The 12503-nt window shown below is 38.7% G+C and overlaps 2 protein-coding genes across 2 annotated transcripts; one reads left to right on the top strand and one right to left on the bottom strand.

The window, feature by feature from the left end:
- The first annotated feature begins 4591 nt into the window (after positions 1 to 4591).
- On the top strand, positions 4592 to 6742 carry LOC101314321 (laccase-11-like). Its single transcript, XM_004289090.1, has 5 exons — positions 4592 to 4711; positions 4825 to 4976; positions 5066 to 5439; positions 5583 to 6506; positions 6612 to 6742. The coding sequence occupies exons 1-5, from the start codon at positions 4592 to 4594 to the stop codon at positions 6740 to 6742; spliced, it is 1701 nt and encodes a 566-aa protein (XP_004289138.1).
- A 181-nt stretch (positions 6743 to 6923) lies between these two features.
- On the bottom strand, positions 6924 to 9306 carry LOC101297083 (E3 ubiquitin-protein ligase HERC2-like). Its single transcript, XM_004287837.1, has 4 exons — positions 9004 to 9306; positions 8398 to 8614; positions 7923 to 8229; positions 6924 to 7836 (listed from the first exon to the last, which is right to left on the bottom strand). The coding sequence occupies exons 1-4, from the start codon at positions 9300 to 9302 to the stop codon at positions 7352 to 7354; spliced, it is 1308 nt and encodes a 435-aa protein (XP_004287885.1). The 5' UTR covers positions 9303 to 9306; the 3' UTR covers positions 6924 to 7351.
- Between the last annotated feature and the right edge of the window lie 3197 nt (positions 9307 to 12503).

Raw genomic sequence — 12503 nt, 5'->3', positions numbered from 1 at the left:
TGTACTACCGGGGTTGGAATTATAGAACTTATGCTGTTTTCTTTGATTTGAATCAATTGCAAGGAGTTCAAGTTAGAGAAATTATCGATATATCAAATGAGTGATACATTAAAAACTTATTGTTTACGTTTGAGAAACATATCACAACAACCTCGGTTTTATTCATTGTTAATTAGGTGTTGGTGAAATGAAATTTTAACTATTTTCAACAAATGACATGCATGCACTATCATACTAATTAGATAGCTAGTTCTCTATTTGTTGTTCAAGAACGATTAGTAGTCTAGTATTCTATTTAATTATCTTATATCTGTCAACAAATATTCATGGACAATCGATCAGGTGGAAATCTTATTCATAACGAGTATTTGTGGTGTGCATGCATGTATCCATGTTGGCTTGTAGATGGTCGATCTTATCCCATCGTCTGCTTCATATAAGAGCGTTTAACCTAGACCTTATCTCATTTTAAGTTTGATTAATTAGGTTTCCCTTTTTTCTTGAAAGTATTAATTAGGTTTCCTTAAGTAGGGGCCTAAATATAGAGAAAGCATAGATATGTTATTATCAGCATGAGAACAAAAATTGTTGCTTTCATTTGATTTGAAAGCTTGGGATCAACTTTCTCATGGGACTGAACTTGGACACGTTGGAAAGCGAACAAGAATGGCAGGTAAGTTTTAGCTCTAATATGCTTGGAAATATCCTACAAGCTGAATCATTCTGTTTGTTCTAGTTGTAATTTAGAAATCTCTAATTAAAGTTAGGGAATATATTACAGATTCCTTTGTTTGAATATATCTACAAGTGTTAAACATAATTGTATCATTTCTCCGTAAAGCATACTTTATTTTTTATCTTGTAGGTATAACATATTTCATCGAAAGGAGATTGTGATCTCATTTGTTGTTGCGCTACACTTCTTTCATGTTTAACTTTGTTCATCTTTTAGAATCCGGTAGTAATAAAGATTTTTAACTACATTTCTTTTTAAAAAATAACTTTATGGGTTTAACGCAAACCAACTCATATCAGCAGCTTCATATATCTATGTATTATCTAAACTTTTAAAATCACCCTAATTAATCTACCTATATATATTGTTCATTTCAGTCATCATTCCCCATTTGATTTTCCATTTACAGATTTCTATACCCATGGAGAACAATGAAGCCCTACGCCCCTACCTACACAAACCCTTGCTGGGATCAGAATGTCAACTAAGAGGACCAAAATATAAACAAAACCCAGTGCACGTTTGATTGTCCAAAGAAGAAAAAAAATGATGAGAGACGAGATATTGATTCCTAGCTACAACTACTGTTGCATGGGATAGCAGCTGGAGAGGTTGATGAAGTGGAGCCCTGATGTGTACGACGTCCACTAATGCAAGCATGTTATTTGTCTCATCAATTATTTTTAGGGTTCCATTGAGGAGGAGACACTATATACTGTATATATACCAGAGCTGCTGCTATAATTATCAGTTGGTTGGATTTCGATGGCGACTGTAATATTTTGCTCCAGCTCCTTGCCAGCCATTGTCGACGTGCGCTCCTATCTATCTATCTCCATCGCAGCACTGTTAATGAACCTTGCTTTTACGAATCATCCATCGATCAGTACTACTCAGTAGTGTTTTGTTCTTTTTTTGAATTGTTCCACAAACTCCTCGCGGATTAATATATGTCTGTTCCTGTCTTCCAGAAGATCTGATCATGTTAGACATACAGTAATTGAGGATTATCATAGACTAGAATAGGATAAATTGTCTGTGACTGTGAATATGCATAGCATGGTACGTGCAATGTATATCAAGTTAACATGTTCACCATATTATTTATATGCAAATTGTGTAGCCGGAATTAGTTAAAGTTACATGGCTTTGCTGTTCAACTGTTGTGAGGAACATGCAATTTGATGGCACTAGAAATCTGACATGCGCTTTGCTGCGGTATGTATGAAGTTTCTCATAACTCAAAACTTCCTCCATCTAGTATGATCGAATAAAAGAAAAGATTAATAAGTATGTTTTATGATCACTCTGATGTTACTCAGATAAATCAAAAGTCATCACATGTTACTCAGTTACCGCGCTTTTTTGTTTGATAACTCAGATTCGAGGTTTATTTATATCTATTACTAAGTTGCTCCTATTCTGAGATTTATGTATTCACAAAAATTGGTGGAAATATTGTACCAATGAGTCTCACAATTGATTTGAATCTTTACAATGTAGGTATCCCAAAGGACACATGCTTAACATTGGTTAACTGTTTATGGATACCTATTATGTGTTTCATTGTCATTCAAATGACATTTCCAGCAATATGAGTTCTTTCATCTTCTATTAAGAATTTGTTTGCTCACTCCTCTTTCTTTAATTAATTGTATGTTTCTTCATCTCTAAAATAGCTAAAAAACACTGTTCTTGTTGTTCATTACACCATCAAATTAGTCCAATATTGCGTCGGCATGTTTATCTTATGGCGAAAAGCTATAGAAGCTCCAGATGTTCTTTCATTCTCCAAGTTCTGAAGAAAACAGAAAAAGTCAATTTCTCGAGGACATTCAATTCCACATTGCATATCTGTGAAGTGTACTGTAATTCAAGACACGATCATAACTTATAAAATTAAGGATGAAACTGAAAATGAAAGAGTTGTATGAAAGAATGGGAATACAACGTAGGACATTGCAGAGCATTGAGTTTGCTAAGATGAAGAAGTTTGCAAAATCTTCTCAATTTTCAACTTGCAGATACCAATGAATTTCACATTTATTTCTAAAACATTTGGCCAACTGCTTATTCATTCAACTGTAAATCCATCTTCTAAAATTGTAAAACTATATTGGTTAACATAATAGCTACCTTATACAGCACTGATCCTAAACATCAAACACCATAAAATCTTGACAGAGACTATTGAAAAGATATAATAACGACTAAAATTCGGCATAAACTTATTAGTTATTTTAAGTTCCATTTGATTTTGTATGACTTCACTTTTGGTGTGTGTAGTTTATTTTTATTCACCAAAAGTTTACTGTTCTCGACTTCAAATCCTTATACTTACAAATCACTGGACCTTGCAACATAAGGCAATGTGTATTTTTTTTCTTCCATAAGTTAAAAAACCACAGGGACAGATTCAACAAATACAACTCGAGCAATCAATTGTACATGTCCTGTAAACTAAGTTAGATACAGTTTTTTCCTGCAATCTTATTTGTCCTGTTAACAAATTCATGGTCACAGCTGTAAATTTGTAATTTGATATCGACAAATTGAGTCTTGAATTTAGAAGAAGAAATGGTTCATTTATTCATTCGTTATAAACATTTATAACTTGAAAATCAAGATAAATAAAGATGACCAAATATTCATAATTTAAACAGTTTAATCATTAATATAAGACATGACATAAACTAAGAGAATAAGAAAGTCCACGTCTACACAACAAACAACAACAACAACAACAACAGAAGGAGGAAATAACTCTTTTTTTTAAAAAAAAAATTTACACAGCACTGTTCACGTGAACAGTGTCATTGAACAGTGCTGACTTCAGTACAACAAATATATATATATATAGTAAATATCACTAGTATCAGATACAAAACTAGTGACAAAATGATTTTGTTCCCAATACTATTGCATGACGAAACTGAACAAAACAGCTTTGGGGTTTTCACTTGCACTGATTCTGCTGGCTGTTGGATAAACTTGACACTTTCTGACTAATATTAGCATATGTCGACCTAATATTCTCCATAAGCTTATACACTATGATTAATTTAAGGGATATATCAATGTATGTCACTGTGAATCGAACTCAACTCCAAAGAATCTGGAATAATAGTGGCAAATCAAAGAGAGATGGAAGAACTTTGGTAAAATGATTATAACGTAGTTAAGCCAACAATACGGGTGTGTTTGTATGTTATGTATTTCTGTATTTGTTCCATTAGATAATGCTTTGGCCAGAAGCAAGAGGAAATCTGTTATGGAAGTAGCTTAATGAAACGATTCCCCAATAAGTAAAAACGAAAACAACCCTAAATGCCAGGAGGAAATCTTGCAAGCAAGTCTCTCTGCATCAAAGAAATAATTCTCTATCTTTGATATATAAACATAAAGAAAAATCGTCTATAACTTAACCAGGCTTTTAGAGAATGACATCTGACCCAGAGAAACATACCAGTAGTAAAGCATTTCCATTGCATAGTTGGCACTTAATTTGAAACCAATGCTTAGTTTCCATCGTGTATATCATCTTCGTTCTCAATTCTATTCCTTTACCTTAAAGCTTGGTTAATGTTCAAATATATCCTTTATGGATTTTAAAATCTGGGGTTTCTGAAAACCTCTCCTTGGGTTTATGGCAATCCCAGCCTTTAAGTCAGTCAAAGCCAATGTTAGTCCCTATCAGTGTTTTGCTTCCAAGGACCCTTCTCAATTCTCACCTAATGAGCCACAGCCCCTGTAACAAACTAATAGAAGAGTTCGTATAAATATTTGAGATCTTTGGCTCCAATATGCATCATCACATAGACACATTACAGTTGAAGTTGTTCATAGCCAGAGAAAATGGCTAGCAGTAGCAGCTGGAATCAGATTTTTTGTGGGTTGGCCTTCGTTTTCTTTGGCTTGTTTCTTGGTTCATCCACTTCTCCAGCAGAAGCTGCCATAAAGAAATACCAATTTGATGTAAGTAATTGTTCGTTAATATTACTTACATACAATCATGGCTAATCAAGAAATAAGAGATAGAGGTGTAGTACTCAATTTGATGACATAATTAATCCTTTGTGCTTTCCCAGATACAAGTGAAGAATGTGAGCAGATTGTGTCATGCAAAACCCATTGTTACCGTAAACGGGAGGTTTCCGGGGCCAACTATCTATGTCAGGGAAGGAGATAGCGTTCTTGTCAATGTTACAAACCATGCTCAATATAACATGTCAATTCACTGGTAAGGATTAAACATTGATATGGTAGACAAGTATGACATCTTATGTTTGAGATGGTGAAAAGATAACATTGATTGTACTATTCTTGCAGGCATGGATTGAAACAGTACCGAAATGGTTGGGCGGATGGACCAGCATATGTGACACAGTGTCCTATCCAGACTGGGAATAGCTACACCTATGCCTTCAATGTAACAGGTCAAAGAGGAACATTGTGGTGGCATGCACATATTCTTTGGCTAAGAGCCACTGTTTATGGCGCAATTGTAATCATGCCTAAACAAGGCACCCCATTTCCTTTTCCACAGCCACATAGGGAAGCTGAAATTGTGCTAGGAGAATGGTGGAATGCGGATGTCGAAGAAGTTGTCAAGCAAGGAACCAACATGGGCTTGCCGCCAAATTCCTCAGATGCTCACACCATCAATGGCAAGCCAGGGCCATTGTTTCCATGCTCCGAGAAACGTAAGCAAGCCCTTCAGTCCCAGTATCTTTTGCATTGATTTTGTGCCCGAAAGACTAAATCTACAAGAACCTTTGAACATTTTTAGGCCAACCTACCATACAAACTTGTAACTTGACCATATTGTTCTATTTTGGTTGTTCAGATACATATGCAATGGAGGTTGAGCAAGGGAAGACATACCTCTTGAGAATCATCAACGCAGCGCTCAACGACGAACTTTTCTTTGGCATTGCTGGTCACAACTTGACAGTAGTGGAGGTTGATGCAGTCTACACAAAACCATTCACTACTCAAGCTATACTAATTGCACCAGGCCAGACAACAAACGTTCTTGTCCAAGCTAATCAAGTACCAAACAGGTACTTCATGGCTGCTAGGCCTTTCATGGATGCTCCACTACAAATAGACAACAAGACTGTCACGGCCATACTTCAATACAGAGGAGTCCCCAACTCTGTTCTACCTATCCTTCCCCAACTTCCTTCCCCTAATGACACCACCTTTGCTTTAGGCTACGACAAGAAGCTCAAAAGCTTAAACACTCCAAAATTCCCAGCAAATGTACCTCTCAAAGTCGACAGACACCTGTTCTACACTATTGGTTTCGGAACACAATCTTGCCCAAGTTGCCTTAACGGAACACGATTTGTTGCTTCCTTGAACAATATCACTTTTGAGATGCCCCAAGTTGCGCTTTTGCAAGCTCATTACTTCAACATCAAAGGGGTGTTTAAGACTAACTTCCCTGATAAGCCACCAACTCCTTTCAACTATACTGGTGCACCACTCACAGCCAATCTTGGGACTTCCAAAGGCACCAGACTGAGCAAGATTGCATTCAACTCTACAGTTGAGTTGGTTTTGCAGGACACCAATCTTCTAACAGTGGAGTCACATCCATTCCATCTTCATGGATACAACTTCTTTGTTGTTGGAACCGGTATTGGGAATTTTGATCCTGCCAAGGACCCGGCTAAGTACAACTTGGTTGATCCTGTTGAGAGAAACACCGTCGGCGTTCCAACCGGTGGTTGGACTGCCATTCGTTTCAGAGCTGATAATCCAGGTATGACATTACCAAACTACTTCATTTTCTGAAACCACATTGTCTAAGCAATTCCACATTATGCATCATATCGTGTGTTTAGCTTTTCCTTGTTTGGATGTGTAGGCGTTTGGTTCATGCACTGTCATTTGGAGCTTCATACCGGATGGGGATTGAAAACGGCATTTGTTGTCGAAGATGGACCGGGCAAACATCAATCTGTTCTGCCTCCGCCTAAGGACCTTCCAAAATGCTGATGATTCATGAACATCAATTTGGTTTAATTTGAAGTAACGCATACTTGCACCTCTTGCAAAAGTTGCAGAAGGTTATAAGATTTCTCAGAGTATGCAAACAATTACTACTGCAAAAAGCAGAAGTTTATTTGTGTGAGATTAAACTGTAACAAATACACCAAGCCTTACCGTGTGATATTCTTCTTCTTGCATGTACATTTCTCTTGTACCTAGTGAAAGTTCTTCAACATTCTACTGAATTGTCACTTTGATTCCATATGCAATCACAGAAACACAAAATACCATCTCAACTCAAACTGAAAAACCACGAGATCAGACAGTTTATATACACTCACATTCCACCATGATAAAGAAAAAGATTCAATGTCGATCTCTACACTGTCCCTGCAGTGGAAACCATTCCCTCTTTATATCCTTACAAATCATTTGAAATGTGTAACAAAGCAGCACCAATATGTTTCGTTCTGTTGGCTGGAGTATTCAAATTCTGATGGAGGAATGATACCAACTTTCAGACTAACTTGGACCAATATAGAAGCATAAAAGCCATCAAAGAGAACAGGAAGGCGAAGCAAAAAAATGATTATTTTAATCACTCAGTCATTCTTATCATTCGGCAATTAGGACCATGTTATGATCAAATCCTGATACAGCTTGTAAAACTTCACAACCCTCAACAGAGTCCAGCACAATTGGTTCAGGTTCATCACAGGAGCTTCCTAACCCAAGCCTTCCATTCTTACCAGAACCCCAAACCCAAACTTCTCTCTTAGATGTGAGAGCAATGGAATGCACACGACCTCCTGATACTGATACGGGAGTTTCCCCTTCCAATCCTTCAACTCCGAATGGAATATTTTCTGGCCCACCCCTACCGAGCTGAGAGGTCTGATTCCAACCCCATGTAATAATACCTGTGGCTCCTCCCATAACATCTGATGATGGAACCTGGCAAATTGCCAAAGAATGGCCAAGCCCGGCTGCTATAGACATTGGACGGAAGCTTATATCAACAGGAAGTAATCCTACATTCTGTTTTTCTCTTCCCAACTGACCATATACGTTGCTCCCACAACTCAGTAGTGTCCCATCACCTGAAACAACTCTACAATTAGAACAAACAAGCATGAGCCGATATCTATATCTGCATAAGCGTATAAATGTGAACAGCACTACCTACCACAAAGAATTAATGAATGATCAAGACCACATGCAATGTCTACAACTTTAATAGAATGTAGTTCCCTCACTAAACTGGGTTCCCAAACTATTGGCATGTTATTCTCCTTGGCCATTCCTTCTAAAACCAGCTTCTCAGCAGTTTCGAAAGATGAACTCGACAGTTCTTGATTACTCGAAGTAGATTCCAGTTGAGATGTCTCTGAATATTCTTTAATGCTTCCTAACCTACCGTCAGCAAAATAACCCCAACCAAACAACTTTCCATCCTCAGTCAATGCAAGAGCATGCCCCCAACCAAGTGCAACCTGCCACAGAACATTTGTGCTCCAAAACTTCCATCTTATGAAGTAAACAACATTCAAGAATCCAAGACAAAGTTCATACATTTTATTTATGTTTCTGGCCAATCGGGGAGTCACTTATTGCATCACAGCGTATCATTCAGTATTCCTACCTAAAGCATAAGAGCGCACCTTAGTAATTTTCTCACCGGCAAGCGCTTCAACTCGGGAAGGCACCACAGCCTCCATGACTTGCTCTCCCAGACCAAGCTGGCCACGCTTCGACTTCCCCCAAACCCACAGAGAACCATCATCTCCAATAGCCACAGAAATGACACCAGACGCAAATGCAGAACACACATTTACTCGATCCAATCCCGTTACCCTCCTCGGTTCATTCCACGAATCTCTGCCAATAATAACAACTACTCAATATACAAACAACTCACCATTTATCAATTCGTATAAAAGGCTAAACTGCTGAAGTAAATGAGATAACAATAAACAAGCTCCATCAAAATGGGGTCTTCCATATCAATCCAAAAAACGAAAAAATTGCATGCCTTTGGTTAATCTTGGCCACATTAACAAACTACATTGCTGAATGTTACTCTAAGAAATCATCATCGACTAAAATTAGTAACATTACAGTCGTCAATTGCTACATTACCAGAACTATTTCTCTGAATTCTGAAACTGAAATCAATTTCTACACAATCCTAAAACACCAAAGGGTTAAAAGGGTCCATTTGGGCTGCTTCATAGAGCTCAAAGAAGCTGTAAAGCTGACACCTTTACCTGGGAGAAGGACCGCCACGGCCGAGCTGGGCCTCGAGGTCTCTTCCCCAGGCCCAAAGCTGACCTTGAGAGGTGACCGCCAGGGAGTGATAATGGCCGGCGGTGACGGCGGTGATGTCGGAAGGGAGAGAAGGAACCCGGGTGGGCTCGTAGGCGTCGACACCCAGGCCCATTAAGGAAGTGGGTAACCCGAGAGCGCCGTGGTTGCCGTCGCCGAAGCTCATCACAGCTGTTCTGGTGCTCATGCATCTCTCAAACCTTCCAACTACCGTCTTCACCAGCGATCCCAGTCCCGGCATATCGTATGCCAGGATTAAACTACGCCGTCTGAGTTATATTAGATCGTAGGTTGGCACTTGAAACGACGTCGTCTGGGACAAGCACAGACATATTGGGCCGTCTTCTCCTATCCGATACGTTTGGATGCGTGTCAGAATTTTGTAATCAAGTTTAGATATTGGGGTAAATATGTCATTTGCATCAACTGTGCCACATAGTCTTACACTCTTACAGTTATAATTTCCCTGGGTCTGTGACCGTCTGTCCCTAGTTCCGCGGCTGACGAGTGGAAGATGCCAGCAAACCCTAATTAATCGACTTCCTCAAGAGCTAGTATAATTTACAATCATCGCCATGTGAAGTTAATTTTCCGGTGTGGGTTGGGAAGTAGTTTAGGGTAGCCCCAATATGGTGAAGCCAGAGAACCCTAGTAATTAAGCCGAGCATGGCGACCATGAACTTGGTGTACGTCAGTACGTGGTGGGTTTCAAACGGAGAAGACAGTATTCCGGCTGCCGGGAATTTTAATAGGATGAAGGTGAGAAGTATTGGCACTATGAAACTGAAAATGGCGAAGGTGGAAGGGGCTACTTGTTTTGCTAAATCACCAAGAACGAGGTTAATATATACTTGATAGCGAAAATCGGCCATGGTTTGGTCTTTGGATAGAGGTATTTGAGGACGGAGAGAGCAGGAAAAGGAGGAGTGAAATCAGAAACGTACGTGCAGCTTGGTTTTCTTAAGATTGGCTTTAATTGGGAACAATCTACAGAAGGGACATATTGGATCTTGATTGAGGAGGCAGGGAAGGTACGTGAAAATTCTTTCTTAATTTGTAAGGAAATGATTGGCACTCTGAACAGTGAACACAGAGATCGAGCAATAGGGCTCAAATGTGAAAAATTCTGGGGTTCCTAGCAAAATGGGGTTAATTATTTTGTGAAACGGTATAGAACTAAAAATTACCGTTCTTAATTGGCTGTTAATAAGGGCTGTGCTTGAGCGATGGCATGATGGTTGTAGGATTCATCTGGCTGGGAACTGTGATATTGTTATTTTCCCAACAAAGTAATTAAGAATTTTCGAATAAAAGAGATCGAAGGGACGTGCTCAATCGTTTCGTTGTCACGATTGATTAAGCAAGAATTATTGGGTTCCAAACAATAAAATTTACTGACAATGATGGAGTGTTTCAAATCCTTGTAGAATTTCCGCATAGCTCCGTTTAGTTTAGTTTTTGTTTTTCTTATTTTGAGCAACAAAATAGAGGGATTCGGATTGAAGCAGGATTCACATTGTGGGTTCTCCAAGTCAGTTGCATGGGACCGCATGGAGAAGAAAGGAAGGAAGAAAGGAGAATTTTAATGCCAAAAATTTGCATGTTCGGGACTTCGGGGTGTCACTAGTCACTCAGTCAGTCTAGAGGAATATACGTGAAAGGAAGAAATTAAAGAAGATTTGTCTCTTTGTGGTGCAACCGTGCAACAAGTGCTAGTGTAGTTGCCAAATGACTGAATAGATAATAGTGTTTCAAAGGCTGTAATTTAGTTACTCACCTAATATATATAGCGCTTTTTATCGAATATGATATGAAATAAGTATTTAAAATAGTAATATTGTCTTTAAAGTGGCTAATATTTTTTGTTACAATTGAGTCTTAAAATGGTAAAATATGTCTTTTTAGTATTCAAAATGAGTATTTCGAGTTGTAATAAAAATTGATACATGAGAAACATTATACACTATAATTACTTGACTCGTTTAGTTATGTTTGAAGTGGTGATCATGATGGAACGATCAATCTTTCACTAGTACAAGTATTACGATGTGCCATCCTAGCATGCACCTTATTCTATGATAACAGGCTTGAACCGAGATCCTCTCCTAAGGAGTGTGTCTTCTCCTAATATTGCCTAATAAGTCGATCTGGACATTCGTGCATGTTTAATCAAAGGCCTAACTAATCTACAACATCAATTACTTGCCACTTATGAGGCAATATGAGTAGAGAAATACGAGGAGAGGAACTCAGTTATGACTTTACAACTTTACAAGTGCTCCTTCACATAACAAATAATTCCACACATTTATAATCTTTGTTGTTGGACATGGTAACACATAACAACTAACAATCTGTGAAATTTAAGATCTATCGCTTCAGAAATAACAACCTATCTCGCTGATCAAATAAGAAAACAAAATCTTATTAAAAAACAACAAGAAATTAAGTAAAATTAGCACCCATATTTTTGCAAACCACCCGTCTCATGCTCATGTGCCACAAAAGGCAGACATGGTTTGATTTGCAAAAAAAAGGTGAATTTGTTATTCAAGCAAACAAAAAGAACAAAAAAGCGAAACCTAGCCGAGCTAAGGCAACAAATACACATTGGGTGAAGCACACGAGTTACTAGGGGAGGGTTCAGACTTCCGTAACTGATCCATGCCCACTGAGTGTCACCGGCAACGGTGTTCGTGTTGTTCTCAACCGCCGGTGACACGCGCGTAAGGCATGCACAAATCCATTCGGGAAATAATAAGCCAGACAAATATTTCGAACAAAGCAGATACCGTGGCCTACCAAATAGAAGAAGTACATCACGTACGGCACCTGGTCCCATTGCTGTGGAAGCAATATTGAAACCAGTGAAGCTACTGAGATAGTAGCCGTGAACTTCATTGCCACCCGAAGTTTTCCGGTGTGAGATGGGAAACAGTTTAGGGTAGCCCCAATGGCGAAGCCAGAGAACCCTAGTAAGCTGAACATGGCGAGCATGAACTTGTTACAGAGGGTTTCGAAAAATGGAGATGAGTAGTCAGATGACGGTATTCCGGCAGCCTGGGATTTGATCTGGATGAAGGTGAGAAGTATCGACACTATGAAACTGAAAATGGCGAAGGTGGAAGGGGCTACTTGTTTTGCCAAATCTACCAGAACAAGGTTTACGTTGAAAATGAAGATATTATCAACATGTTGACGTGGTAAGACCGAGGGTTGTCGTTGATAGCGAAAATCGGCCATGGTTTGGAGAATGGTATATGAGGACGAAGCTAGGGATCGAGCAGGAAGAGGAGGAGCTAGCGGAAACAGAAACGTACGGGCAGCTTGGTTTTCTTGAGTTTGGGTTTGGGAACAATCAGATCGAGAATGGTAGCATATTGGATCGATCCTTAATTGAGGAGGCTAGGTTATAAGGTGAAAATTCTTGCGTTGTAAGGAA

The sequence above is a fragment of the Fragaria vesca genome, linkage group LG1, assembly GCF_000184155.1.
Source record: "Fragaria vesca subsp. vesca linkage group LG1, FraVesHawaii_1.0, whole genome shotgun sequence".
NCBI classification, from domain to species: Eukaryota; Viridiplantae; Streptophyta; class Magnoliopsida; order Rosales; family Rosaceae; genus Fragaria; species Fragaria vesca.
This window is presented reverse-complemented; position numbering and strand designations above follow the sequence as displayed.